Here is a 14,361-nt window from a genome sequence, read left to right as displayed (position 1 = left end):
GAACCAAGAGAGAATGGGACAGTTGTGTCATTGGGGCAAAAGCATGGATGACCGACATAAAGACGGTGAAAATTAGAGTGTGCTAACTCTCCCCTCCCAACCCTCAAGAGACCGAGGTTACCTTGATACAGCGATATCTAACCCAGTATCGCTGTCGTCATTGACACTTGCTCTCCTTATTATCTCCTCATTTGATAGTTTTGGGGTGTATCAACGATGCTCACCTTTATCATCACCAAAGTCCAGGAAGTAAAATTTCTTCCGGACTCCGAGACATTGTCTCTTTAAAGTCGGGAGGGGAGACTGATTAGTTTCCACCTCATAATCTGACCAAACCATGGTCAAGTTACCACTTGCCGTAAATAGCAAGCCAGAGCCTGCTTGTGTGTACTGCACAAACTGTTGCAGAGACGTGGCCTTTATCAACGCCCCGGTTGGCGCAATGGTTGCTTATGAACCTTTTTGGGGTGATTCTCCATCCCTGTGCAACTTCGACAGAGATAGCGGTCTCGATTGACGTAACAGAGTAGGCAGCAGATTTCATCGTGGAAAACACTAAGGAGCTGAATCGGACGGTGGATCGATAATGGCCTCACTCTTCTGAATACCTCATTAGGGTCTCTTGTGAGAAGCAGATGGTTGAAACTTAGCTCAAATAGCTTAATATCAGCGGTCCTGAATGCACGCATCGAATTACGATGCTGTCGGATATGCCGGGCTATGTTAGTTTTTATGATATAACATCACGCTGTTTACAAAAAATGGTACACCAAGAACTATGATAAGGGAGATCGTGAAATCCCATAATGAAACCCATAATAAAAGGAGGTTATATTCTACTAGATACTTGATAGTATCGACTTGCAAAGACCAATAGAAACACGTCTTGGCTCAAATGTATAGCAGACAGGGTCGACAATGTAAGAAGGACAGAGCACGCGTTACGCGTTACTAACGCGCCGATCACCTATCGAAACGGTAAAGACGGGTCGCCATAGTATGGATATGTGTGGTAATAGACCGGAGATACATAATACCGATGAGAGATGGACAGAGGTACACGACAATGAAGAATAGAAGAGTAGGGATTCTTTGACCGCCCTCCACACACAATCCCAGCTTCTTTGCTGTTTTCTTATCGTTTTTCTGAAGCCTCAGAGATCGTTGGCGAAAAAGACTGGCGTCGAGGCGTGCGTGTTGACGCGAAGGCTCAGTTGATCCGGGCGAGAGTAGTGTCCAACAGTATCAAGGTTCTGTTTAGCCTTGTACTTCTCCTTGATATCAACCTCAGCATAGAGGATTCCCTCCTCGTCAGGCTTCAGTGGCTCAACAAGTTCCTGTCCGAATGGCGAAAAGATTGTACTGAAGCCACCTCCGCTCCTTTCCGTGTAAGCGTAACCTTGAACGTTGGCCGCCTCCTTGCTCTTTTCGGTGAGGATCTGACTCGCTAGGACAACAAAGCATGCACCCTCCTGAGACAAGATATTGGAAAAGTTCTTGCATGTCTCTGGGACAATGTGGTAGGGCCACCCGGGATTGTGCTGCGGGAAGATGGAAGGCCAGCTGGAGATATGAATATCGACATCCTGCGAGTACTCATAATATCGCAGAAGCGGCTGGCTGTGCTCCCAGCAGTTAAGTCCTCCGATTCGGCCGAACTTGGAGGGCACGACCGTCTTGAGGGACTCGCCCTGTCCGTCGCCATAGATGGCTCGCTCCACGTGGGTAGGCTTGATCTTGCGGCGATGATGGACGATGGTGCCAGTCTCGTCGATGAAAGACTTGAGAATATTAGTAGCCCAGAAGAAACGAGACGACGTTGCTTTTAACATACCTGAGCAATGTACAGAGTTCCCTTGTATCTCTCACTGTATCCCAGCACAATAAACACTCCAGCCTCACGAACAGCATCCCGAATACGGTCCATCTCGGGGGACTCCCTCTCCAAAGAGTTCTGGAAGTACTCATTCATATGCGGCGCATTATCCGTGGGAGAGTTGGCCCAGATGCTCCTAGATTTTAAGTAAGATAATCCCGCCTCGACACTATTATAAAGGTCTACACTTACCATGGGTAGCCAGGGATAAAGACCTCCGGGAACCCGATGACGTTGGCGCCGTTGCTAGAAGCCTCCTGGATGAGGCTGATGGCCTTGGCAACACCGCCCTGTAGGTCGTTCCAGACAGGCTCAGCCTGAATGGCGGCGACTTTGACAGTACTGCTGTTACTAGACATGTTTGATGAGGATGATCGATATGGCAGTGGAGTTTACAAGCTCATAGGTGTTGATGCAGCTGGTGGTGGTTTGGTTGAGTTGAGTTGATACGGATGGCTCGGAGTTGAGAGGGTGCTTTATAGTTGTTATTCAAACTTGTTAACCAACACCTATACATCAATTTTAAGCCCTCCGGTTTGCCCATTTCCCGATATACTCATCGGATAGCTCGCGAATCACTGGATTAAGGATGCTAGTAAGTGGTGGACGAAATACGACCGATGTTTGGCCAAGTGACTACCGGATAATGAGTACCCGGCCAATTGCACAGGTTTGCGTCACTGATCATGGGCATGACTTGACTATCCTACCGCTGATTACGGATATTCATTATCCTACCCTATCCCGTTCATACCTGTAGCATTTTACCCGACGCTCAAATCTACATGCCGTGCCGCGAGCCGAAAACAGACCGACAAACAATCCGAAGGCCGACGTGCTACCGACCCATTGGTGACGAGCAAGTCTGCGGTGGTTAGTACTATGTCTTTTCTCCTTTTATTGAACTCAACACGGTCATTTCAACACACAGACTAGCTGTACCCGGTTAAGGTTGGCGGTTCAAACAGGGCTACGGTGCCATGTTCACCGGCAATGTGCTGCTGGGGGGCGGAGGCACTGTGAGGTGGCTTCGGACTGCACATGGGATAATGGTTGCTCAGCTGAAAGCCAAATCACCAACCACCGAGGTCAATACCTTGACGATCACGCTCTCAGAGATCCTGCTGCATGAGAAGTTATGCGAAACCACTAATGACGACGGACCCTTTGCGCCACCACCTGAGGACCTCGGTCGAAGAATTGCGACTGGACTTGGACTGCTGGTGCAAGTTTCAAGATATACTCAAGAGATAAGAGATGCAGTTCTAAATAAGGCGCCCCGATATACCAGCGTGTAAACTAATAGACCTTACAAAAGGCTGGACACAACTACAGGGTGAGTTGACGGACACTAGCCCTAGTCATCATCAAAAGCCCAATCTAATCAATTAAAAGTTAACATAGACCCTACTCTCCCAACCCTCAAGTGCTGGACGTCCACTCTTTATCTCCGCAGTTCCTTCGGTTGTCGTGCGAGCTAATAACTGGACTTGACTTTCTGAGCTACCCAGAGAAGTGTAAACATCAGGTCCAAGCCTGGTCTCCTGTGACATATTCAAAACAACAAGAGCTCTCCTCTTTGTTGACTCCTGCGCATTTATGGGCACTGCACTCTCCTTGATGTAAGTGAACATGTGCTCGTCGGTGGGATCCAGCAGTTTGAATGAGCCAAATACAAACAAATCCTGGTACTCCTTGCGTAGTTGCAGAGTATGCTTGTAAAAACTCAGAATTGAGTCAGGATCCTTGACCTGTGTGGCTGCGTTGATATCACGATAATTCTCATGGACACGCATCCAGGGTCGTGTTTGAGCATCCGTAAAGCCAGCATTGGGAGAACTATCCCACTGGAATGGAATCCTGGCATGGTCACGAGCCATGATCTGTAAGCCATGCATCGTGGCCCGGACCTTCTCCTCATCCCCAGACTCGACGGCCTCAGCGTAAAAGTTGGTGCTTTCGATATCCTTGTATTCTTCAATACCCCAAGACCGAGGCATATTGGTCATACCAATCTCCTGACCCTGGTACAGGAAAAGTGTACCAGTGAGCGTCGTTTGCCAAAGAGCAATTGTCTTTGCAGATTTCATCCACCACTCTGCTGATGAAACATCCCCAAAACGATCCACTGCACGTCCATTGTCATGGTTCTCGCAGAAGGCCGTCGTCCACGCATCAGTGCCCTCGATGAAGCTCTGCCACCTGTGCACAAACTCCTTGAGCTTGGACAGTGGAAAAGGATCATAGATGTACTTGCTGCCGAAGCCATTGCCATTTCCGAGGCGGATCATGGAGAACTCAAAGACCATGTCGAGCTCCCTGGCAGCTCGGGACACGTAGGGGATGACTTGGGAAGGGTGTGGAGTGAGGGAGAGCTCGCCGACTGAGACGGCGTTGTAAGGGCCGAGGACTTTCTCGTACATCTCATGGATGAACTCATGAATGCGAGGTCCGTTGCACCACATCTCTGGGGCGGGCTGATGGGGAGAATCTGGGTCGGTGATAGGAGCGTCAACGAAGTCGCGTCGCTTTGAGTACTTGTTGACCGTGTCAATGCGGAAGCCATCCACACCACGATCTAGCCAGAAGCGCATGGTATTCTCATAGATGGCCTCCCGGCACTCATCGTTGTCCCAATTCAGATCTGGCTGATCTGGCGCGTAGAGGTGAAGGTAGTATTCTTGGGTATGCTCATCCCAAGTCCATGTAGAACCTGCAAAGTACCCACGCCAGTTTGTCGGTGGGTGCCGAATGCCGTTCTTGTCGTAGCGAGCTGGCTTCCAGATGTACCAGTCTCGCTTGGGGTTGCTCTTGGATGACCTTGAGGCCTTGAACCATTCGTGCTCGGTCGAGGTATGGTTGACGACAAGGTCGAGGATGATCTTCAGACCACGCCTGTGGCATTCCTCGACGAGAACGTCGACATCCTCGACGGTACCGTATGGCTCGTAGATCTTCTGGTAGTCTGACACATCGTAGCCCATATCTTTCTGTGGACTTTCAAAGATGGGCGATACCCAGACCACGTCAATCCCCAAATCGCTCAAATAATCAAGCTTGGAGATGAGGCCGGGTAAATCACCCCAGCCGTCGCCATCGGAATCTTTGAAACTGGCTGGGTAGACCTGGTAGAAGGACGCAGCTTTCCACCACGGTTCTTTGCCGACATATTGGTTGTCGTCGTCCCAGATGATGGAGCCCATGGCGCAAATATTCAAGAGGATGAAAGGAGACAAGAAATCTACAGTGCAACTGATTGTTGGGACGGATGGGGCTTATTATTCACTGCATTTGTGGAGTATGTCCTCTTATCAGGCGGAGTGGCCGCATGCGATGACTGTCGCTACGCACACACGGCAGGGATCAGCTGTGGCGAGTTTTCTGATTGATGTCATCACATGAAAAGGGAGTCCGTTCTTCCACCAGCGTGATCAATTTCCGGCGGAGCTTCCGCATCTAAATCATAAGCGAAGAGGCCATTGTCGGAGTTCCTCCGCCACCCTCTCCAAATGACTTCATACACCAATCACGATCTGGCTGTGCTCACCAAGCAGGGGCTAGTGGCGGAGTCTCCGCCAAATACCGCCAAGTGACGGAGACTCCTGATTGAAAACGCTCCTCTTTATGCTCACGAGCCAATGCAAATCCTTTCCTGTCACCCCACAACCCCCAGGCACGCTCTCCAGATTTCCCCACGCTGTTTCCAGACTGCTGGGCGCATGGCAAAAACCGGGAGAAAAGACTCTGGGGATTGAGTTACCAGCTTCTGCTCAATCTGGCTTGATCGAGGCGTTTTCGCCTTATATAAGGACCGTGTGATCCCCTCTCAAAGAGCATCAGATCTGCCTTGACTCCATCCAACCCTTCTATCAATTGATCAATTGCTCAATTCCCTTCAACACGAAACAATGGCGCAGCCAAAACACTCCCTCCACGAAAAAGACCTGGACGCCTACCATGAGGAGACGGCCAACACCGAGGCCCTTGCCTCTGAGGCCAAGGTCGCCGCTGAGGCAGAGCACCACATGAGCCTCTGGGACGCTGTCAAGACGTACCCCAAAGCTATCGGCTGGTCGGTTCTGCTCTCCTCAACGCTCATCATGGAGGGCTACGACCTCGCTCTGCTGGGCAACTTGTACGCGTCGCCCGTCTTCAATCAGAAGTTCGGCACCTACAACGCCGCCACTGAGGAGTATCAGGTGTCGGCAGCGTGGCAGTCCGGGCTCTCCAATGGAGCGCGTGCCGGCGAGATCATTGGACTGATCATTGCTGGCTGGACGGCTGATCGATACGGATACAAGATGACGACTATCGGGGCATTGGTTGCCATGATCGCATTCATCTTTGTCTTGTTCTTTGCTCCTAACGTCAAGATCTTGGTCCTTGGAGAGGTACTTTGCGGTATGTCCCATCAATCCCTAGCAGCAAGAAATCGTGTTGACTCGAGTAGGCATTCCTTGGGGTGCTTTCCAGAGTGTCACACCAGCATATGCCTCTGAAGTTGCGCCAGTCGTTCTGCGTCCATACCTTACGACATTCATCAACATGTGTTGGGTCATTGGTCAGTTCTTTGCTGCTGCTGTCAACAAGGGCTCCGTTGGCCGAAATGACCAGTGGGCATACCGTATTCCCTTTGGTGTACAATGGGTTTGGCCAGTGCCTATTCTAGCCGGCGTGATCTTTGCTCCTGAGTACGTCTTCCATTGTCACATGTCAAGATCTTTCCTGTGCTAACAAGCTGCCAGATCTCCTTGGTGGTACGTCCGCAAGAACAACAGGGCCGCCGCCAAGAAGTCTCTGCTCCGTCTCACATCCCGAAACCAACCCAACTTCAACCCTGACGACACTATCGCCATGATCGAGCACACAAACGAGATGGAGAAGAACATGAAGGAGGGAACCACCTACCGGGACTGCTTTAAAGGCGTTGATCTGCGCCGTACAGAGATTGTGGTTGGAATTTGGCTTGTTCAGACCCTCGGTGGACAGAACCTTATGGGCTACTTCTCCTACTTCCTAAAGCAAGCCGGAATGGATCCTAGCAACTCCTTCTCTCTTTCCATGGCCCAGTACGCTCTCGGAATGGTCGGCACTTTTGGATCCTGGTTCCTGATGGCCAAGGTCGGCCGTCGCACCATCCACTTCTCAGGCCTCTGTTGTCAACTCATCATCCTCGTCATCGTCGGCTCCCTTTCCTTCTCAAAGGGAAACGGCTCCGTCTGGGCCATCGGCGCCATGCTCATTGTTTTTACTTTCGTCTACGACTTCACCGTCGGCCCCGTCACATACTCGCTCATCTCCGAGTTGTCTTCTACGCGTCTGAAGGCCAAGACGATTGTCATGGCCCGCGCTGCCTACAACGCCAGCAACATCTTTGTCAACGTCATGACCAACTATCAGCTTTCGTCGACGGCGTGGAACTGGGGAGCTCGAACGGCTTATTTCTGGGCGGGTACTTGTCTGGTCTCGGCGATTTGGGTCTTCTTTAGACTTCCCGAGCCCAAGGGTCGGACATACGCTGAGTTGGACATTCTCTTCGAGAAGAAGATTGCAGCGAGAAAGTTTGCCAAGACCCATATCGACCCTTACTCTCATGAGTTGACGGCTGAGAAGAAGTTGACTGCTGAAAAGGAGCTGTAATGTAAGAGCCATGCTGGAGGAGGTTGAGTCCAATTGCCAATATCAAAGGAATACGAGATATCTCTGCCTTGATTAATTTAATGGTGTCTGATGCATTTTCGTCTTTGACCCTTAACATGTCGTTTACCCCGTCGGGCTGCTTTGTGCAATGCTCGGGCCTGGGCTTGGAAGGGCTTGCTGAATGTGATTGACAAGCAGCGGCTCGTAGATGTTTGTACCACCTGGTAGTTGAGCCATGAGGCCTCGAATATATGCCAAGTCATCTTGCGGCGATGTACCCATTGCCAGACCCTGAGGGCTTGATGGGTTGACAGGAACACGGGCCAAAACATCTACCACTGCCGAGACCACATCGTAAAGCTTTTCAGTCAGTCCGACCCCGTGTACTTTGATGCTCTCGAGTGGCAGGTCCCGTGTCGACAAGGTTAGGTCCTTTGCTACCTCGAGGGGATATTGAAACGTGAGACTGTGCTGAGTTGCACTTTCACTGAGATGCCCCAGGCGCAGACGTAGCTTCCAGATGATAACGCGAAGCCAAAGTTGTGTTATCCGTAGATTTGCTTTTTGAGTATCGTGTAGGTGTATATCAGCCTTCAGGGCCGTGTTGACCGATGTCTCGACATAATCAAGTGACGCATGAAGCGGCGGTGTTGCGGCAATCTCTTGGTTGAGCAGCGCAACGAACGAAGTGTCTATAGGTCGAAAGAGAGCTGCCAAACTCCAGAAGCCGACCAGTGAAGGGTCACCCATCTCCAGCTCTGGTGTTTCGCTGGTGATTTGTAGCGTGATAGGGCGACGGTAACGGATTGCGTGTGATCTTTCTGATACAAGGAGAACCCAGAAGAGGCGACCAGCCAGAGCTCTCGTGGAGACGTCCATGTCGTCGAGTCTCAGCAGACAAAACAGGGTTGTTGCCTCGCGGAGGAAGAGGAATGCCTGGCTGTGATGTGACAGCCTCGCATGGCATGCGTACAGGAAGAAGGCAAGGAGGCACTGATTGAGGCTGGGCTTGACATTACGGGAGATGGACTGATGCGTCGCCACAGCGCTCTCCAGGATCAGGTTCCCGTAAGTGGAATTACTCTCACGGATGACGCCTTGAGAAAGGAGATTCTCTGGCTCTTCGGCCTGGAGGAGCACCTGCGCGCACATGGCGGCCAGTGCAGCGTGAGCCTCGACCAACGACGAGCCCTTGAGGCTGAGGACATGGTCGCGAGTGAGGATGGGGATGGTGGGATACAGCCTCGCAAAGAACCTCTCGACGCAGTGATCAATGATCTGGCCAGGCACAAGTTCTGCTAACCGCTGGGATGGATCTCGTCCTCCTCCTATGGGCGCTGAAGGACCGGATTGCGCGGCACACTGTTCCCCGAGGCCGGCGTCCACACATCTCCTGCAGGGCCGATACTCATTGCAGCCGCGCCGCAATGTCTTGCATCGCTGGCAGGCTCGGGGTACCTGAATCCGCTTTGCGGGCGGCGTTGATCGAGTATCGTCGGACATGTATGAGATAACGCAAGACTTTGGGTGCGATAGTGCGATAATTGCCTCAAGGTCGGAAGTGGGGATGCTTCAGAATTTGAGGAGTACCGCTTACCCTATAGCATGAGGAGAGAGTTCAGGCTCTTCCAGGTAGCGGTGAAGGATAAATCTATTACTGCAACGCGGATCTGAGTCTTGATTCATTTTCCATATTGGTAATAACCAGGCATGCAGAGAATTGATGTTCTAGATAACAATGATGAAACTTGATGTATACACTATTGGGCAAAATACATGTACAAAAAGCAAAAGCATGCCCCGAAAAAGACGTTGAAACTCGATACTTTTGCATGATCCACACAACCTCTTATCCTCCACCATCGGCACAAATGCAAAAGCCTTTGTTTATCGATGTCTCATTCGATATAGCGACGTTTGCTGGTCAAGCCATGCTTCAGTCAGATCGAGTCCTACAATATCGTGGTTCATTTCTGATGTAGAGTAGTCATCCCCATCGTCCATCCATCCCAGTGTGCCACGACTGGCTGTCAGCTTGTGTCCAATCTCGCGACAGGAGCCAAAGTCAGCCAGGATGGGAAGACCTTGAGAGTTGACGAGGATGTTGGCCGGGTTGATATCGTTGTGCGCCATTCCGATCCTATGAAGGTGGCGGACTGCCGACCGTAGAGCCGTCATGAAGGCTGTTTTATCCACCAGCCCTACTCTCTCTAGATGCCGATTTAGATCGTTGGGGTGCTTTTCGAGAACTAGGCCGGTAATGCGGCCCCGTTGAACGCGGCAGCCGTAAAAGTTTACGAGACCAGGATGGGGCTTTCTGGAGATGACCTGGAGCGCGTGGGCTTCTTCGAGAACCGCGGCAGGGAGAACTGGCAGAGTTCCCTCCCCTTTGCAAGTCTCGTACAGGTCTAGAGGTGGCCGTTTGATGAAGACGTCGCTCTTTTCGCTCACATCATTGGGCACGACAGTGAAGCATTCTCTTGAGCTTGATAGCCTTGGATACACATGGTCGTCGGGCACCAGAGTAAGAGCTGCCGTTACTTGGTCCAAGGAGATGTCTTGTTTGGGTATATCCAGCCGTCCAGCATATACCACATCATCATCGTCAATGGCAGTGAATGTCGTGTAGATGTCCGAGTGATCCTTGCCGGAGGACTCGCAGACCGTGTGTAGGTCGCTCCAGCACTTGACGACTGGTGACATGGCTGGCGAAAAGTGAGATCGCTCGGACGGTGAAAGAAGGAATGACGAGTCAAAGGGAGTGAAAGGTTTGACGATTGATCTGATCTCACAGCTCGGGCGGAAAGTTTCTGATCTTGGACCCCTCTCACGCGACGCACCGGCCCGTGATTTGCCGCCAGCATCAATATTAACGCCTCAGCTGACCAACGAGGCTTGGCTTTTTGTGCTTTAATAAGCGGAATCTGCCCGAGGCTTATGCATGATATCCATTACATGATGCTAATTGGACCCACCTGGTCTCCAAGTCTTGCGTACCCAGGCTAATTACGCCAAGCGGTGTCGCGTGCTCCATAATCAACACAAACACCACCGCCCCATCTCCCCTCTATCCCTGAGTCCATATTTCGGCGCGAAAGATCAGAATTATCTGGGAAGAGATGCACGATAAATACACGGTCATCATTCGGCCTTGTATGTCCTCTTGTATTGGTCAGTGTCCCCGACATCAGCCCATCTGAGGCATCTGCTGCAAGGATCGTCCCATCATCGCATTGAGCCAAGTCTTGTCAGCCCTGAGAGATGCAAGTGTTCCTTAAGGGATACGATACTTAAGCTTCGCATGCTTAGATCTCAGGCGTATAATCTACTAGCCGCTACCATTTTAGTACATTTAAAACAAACAAAGTTCAGGTTTAAAGCCAAACTGGTCCAAGATTCTATTTTGCTCTGGATGGGATGGGTCTCTGTCAATGCCGAGATCTGGATCCAGGCACTCTATTGGGAACTGCCAGAAACCAAAAGCCAACTCTCTAAGGGAAATGTGACCAAGGTCCGAATCTACACCTTTGCGCGACATCGCCTTGTTGTCCATTTCCCAAATCCAGCTCAAGGTCTTCAATGCAGTATCTCGATCCTTGATGGTCGCCCGTGGTGTTGGTTGACGAGTGACCATGCACCGGTAGTCAGCTTGATGGCCTTCGAGTGGGATTTGCAATCTCGAGAGCATGCTAAACCACCCTTGGACTTGCTTCCGAGGGTTTTCCAAACCCATGTGGACCGCCCTGAGGTCTATAGGTCTCGAGCCATGCGATAGCCGGCCAAAAGCACTCCTAAAAACCATGGCAGGGTGTACAAGTGGGTAGATGTTCTTCGCAGCAACAGGTTCGAGTACCAGGCGCCACCAAGTTGCCGTCAAAGGTGCACAACAGATGAAATAGACACATCTGAGTCTCTGAACAGCCTCTCGAAGACGGAACACGTTGGCCTTTTGGGCAAGGCGTACCTCCCAGTCGATTTCGGCTGGCCATAGATTCTCCAGACCAAAGTTGGTGAGACCAACGCGCTGCGGATCATTGAGCCAGAGTCGATGCGCGAAATCCGCGAAATAGTTTGGGGTGCTGGCGAGTGATCGGTTCCAGTCGTAACCATCAGAATCGGGATCAAGCTTTATTATGTCAAGCTCAGGGTTGAAGTAGAGAGTCCCGCTTTCCTCAACATTTTCCCAACGATATCGACATGGCAATTAGACTCGATAGAAGCGAAGCGCGACTTGTCAGGATTCTTGGCAGACACGGAAGAGCTTGCTTATAGGGAAGGGCCCCAATAAGACAATGATGTATTTTTTGCTCTTTGTTGTCATATCAACTGTGCGGTAAGGCTTGTACTGTTTAATGTGCAGAAGGCGCTCATGGCTTAGTGTGTGCTTCCAGATGTCAACGAAGCTCAGTGAGGAGCTGGGAAAAGTTGAGAAAGACTTTGTCGATGTTTCCAGGGAGAGGATTGTAGATTTGTAGGTCTGAAAGTGTATGCTGATCACTCGAGACTGGTGTCATGATGAAAAAAAGCCCCCTGAGGTGATATTGGGGTTGGCCGATACAAGAAGGCGGGTTATTGACAGTTCATATAGAGAACACAAGACATTAAAGTTCGTGACTCATTCGATGAAGAAGTCGGATGTGGGCATCAAGTATGCACCTCCCAGAAGTTGACGTATCGCTGTGATCGCTTTGTTGGGTGAACAAGGTTTGCTGTCCTGCTCGGCGAGTCGGCAGGGCCCATCAACCACCTCAACAACGGAGCCTAGCTCAATTGTTCCGCCTCATGAGGTTGTATTGGTACTTGAGAAAGAATACATTGGATTTTGTCCGAGGCCGGTAGTAGAATTTATCTACCTTTCTTCTTCTTATTGTTTTCCATCCAGTTACAAAACTACTTCAATATTTGACACTTCTCATTATGCAATAAGAGGAAAATTGAAATGGAGAGAGTGAGAGGGAGGGCTTGGAGAAGTATTGATTCAAGTACCTATCTGAGTAAGCAACTTGGAGATTGGGCATCTATTTTATACCCAAGCTTCAGCTCTTAGAATCCTCTTTTCCCGGTAGCTTTGTGAGAATTACTATCCCTGGGTCTACCTACTACATCAAGTCCAAGCTTCCTATATATACCCCATCAGCCCGGTCTACTCAGCGATGTCCTCTCCTCTGCCAACAAGAGTGGTCGGCTGTCTGCTGGATGTCTCACATTCCATGCGGCAGACTCTGGATACCGGGAAAGGGGACAATGAAGCTGTCGAACGCCTCCAAGCTGTACTCTCTGCGGCGCTCAAGCTTGTCCAAGTAGAACAGCAACGAGAGAACAGCACACTGGTGTTCGTCGGGGCTTTTGGGTTGAACCGCTCTGCCGGCTGTCCCCCGGTCGTGGACTTGTGCGGTGCCATTGAAGCACTATTGGTTTCCAACAATGATGACCAACATCTGTCTGGTCACGATCTGCTTATTGAGGTAGCAAACGAGAACAATCTCGCTCACATCACAAAGTACATTCGGACCAACCTTACGGACCAAGAAGCGCTCATTGTCCATGCCCACTTACGGCGACACCCGGAGCGTACGAAGGACTTTGTCGATGCAATCCCAAACGAAGAAGAGCTGCAAAGATAATACAACCTCGCCACTTGGGGATGATGGTCATGCGGCGCAGTTCATGGCCCCCTCGGGCTTTTTGCTGGCGTTATGGATGGAGAATCCGTTGGATCGCAGACAGCAGACGCGATCGAGGGCCACGCTGTCGACAACTCCGAGGCTTTGGAGATCGCACGTCGAATGTGAAACGGATGGCTTCATGATTTTACCACGTTTGTACCATGGCCCGTCAATCTAGTGGTCAATCTCCTTCAGCGGCTCCAAAATCGACCAGGAGAGACGCGAAACGGAGGCAAGGATAAGGACAGGTTGCTGCATATTTTACGGCGATACCTGTATGGCCGAACTCCAATGAAGGAGGCCCTGAGCTCCTCTCTGGCAGCATTCAGAGAACATTCCCTCACTACGCAGGGTGGATCTATACGGCAGCGAATCCTCTTGCTGGTGTCTGATGGAGCATGGACTGACGAGAACCCGTTTTCAACTGCAGCCGAACTGCGCGACCAAGGGGTCACTATCGCCACAGTCTTCCTGACCAGTAATGAGAGACTTCTGCACCGTAGCCTTGTCGACAAAGCCGGCATCAATTGGCGCAGGGGCTAGCGGGCGCTCTTCGACATGGCCTCGAGGATCTCCTGCGCTACACATCCAGTACCGGTTCTCGCCTCGGTAGGCTGGAAGGTGCCTTCTTCTGGAGAGTGTGCACTCTATACAACTGTGTGTAGAATTTCAGCTCTTGAAGAGTTTTGCTCACTCTTGTCGTCTGCCCGCTTCGGTTCCGCCGACATGTTGCTGGACATCATCGGTCGCATCGACCTTGATGCGTTCATTGATGATGAACATATAAAAACCCGGAGAACGCCATCTGATCAAGGGTCAAGTGAAACATGCTACGCACATGCGATTGCCGCAGTCGCACACATGGCACTCCTTCGCGTCGTCGATCGTGAGGGTGGCTGTCCTAGCATCCAAGACATTAGGGATTGGATTCTACACGACGACAACTTCCCCGTGACTAAAGAGGGGTTGAACGTAAGAACAATTCTTGAGGGCATTCGCACAAGGTACCGTCCGCTTTGCTTTCAGGAAGTGGATGAGGACGGTGCCCGACAGGCTGTGCTGCATCGACGCCCTGTGCTGGCCGCATTCTGGCTATCCAGCAACGGTTGGGATTCCTTCAGCCGCCCCTTTGAGAGCAAGGCGACTTGTCGTTCAGTACTCACCCCTGAAAAGATGTCT

At 51.0% G+C, this 14,361-nt stretch overlaps 5 protein-coding genes across 5 annotated transcripts; 1 reads left to right on the top strand and 4 right to left on the bottom strand.

Moving 5' to 3' along the window:
• Positions 1-1,154: 1,154 nt before the first annotated feature.
• On the bottom strand, positions 1,155-2,235 carry LRP88_10874 (carbon-nitrogen hydrolase family protein; the record flags this gene model as incomplete). Its single annotated transcript, XM_083247322.1, has 3 exons — positions 1,155-1,781; positions 1,835-2,012; positions 2,069-2,235. The coding sequence occupies 3 exons, from the start codon at positions 2,233-2,235 to the stop codon at positions 1,155-1,157; spliced, it is 972 nt and encodes a 323-aa protein (XP_083096470.1).
• Positions 2,236-3,264: 1,029 nt separating this feature from the next.
• LRP88_10873 (alpha-glucosidase) lies at positions 3,265-5,079 on the bottom strand (the record flags this gene model as incomplete). The annotated part of the gene is made up of 1 exon (XM_083247321.1): positions 3,265-5,079. The coding sequence occupies one exon, from the start codon at positions 5,077-5,079 to the stop codon at positions 3,265-3,267; it is 1,815 nt and encodes a 604-aa protein (XP_083096469.1).
• A 705-nt stretch (positions 5,080-5,784) lies between these two features.
• LRP88_10872 (general substrate transporter) lies at positions 5,785-7,516 on the top strand (the record flags this gene model as incomplete). The annotated part of the gene is made up of 3 exons (XM_083247320.1): positions 5,785-6,274; positions 6,327-6,567; positions 6,622-7,516. The coding sequence occupies 3 exons, from the start codon at positions 5,785-5,787 to the stop codon at positions 7,514-7,516; spliced, it is 1,626 nt and encodes a 541-aa protein (XP_083096468.1).
• Positions 7,517-7,639: 123 nt separating this feature from the next.
• LRP88_10871 (Zn(II)2Cys6 transcription factor) lies at positions 7,640-9,019 on the bottom strand (the record flags this gene model as incomplete). Its single annotated transcript, XM_083247319.1, has 1 exon — positions 7,640-9,019. One exon carries the CDS (start codon positions 9,017-9,019, stop codon positions 7,640-7,642), a length of 1,380 nt encoding a protein of 459 aa, XP_083096467.1.
• A 384-nt stretch (positions 9,020-9,403) lies between these two features.
• Positions 9,404-10,219, bottom strand: LRP88_10870 (uncharacterized protein; the record flags this gene model as incomplete). The annotated part of the gene is made up of 1 exon (XM_083247318.1): positions 9,404-10,219. The coding sequence occupies one exon, from the start codon at positions 10,217-10,219 to the stop codon at positions 9,404-9,406; it is 816 nt and encodes a 271-aa protein (XP_083096466.1).
• Positions 10,220-14,361: the final 4,142 nt, after the last annotated feature.

Source organism: Fusarium phalaenopsidis (assembly GCF_050370095.1).
Source record: "Fusarium phalaenopsidis strain FUZ10S chromosome Unknown contig_32306, whole genome shotgun sequence".
NCBI lineage: Eukaryota > Fungi > Ascomycota > Sordariomycetes > Hypocreales > Nectriaceae > Fusarium > Fusarium phalaenopsidis.
This window is presented reverse-complemented; position numbering and strand designations above follow the sequence as displayed.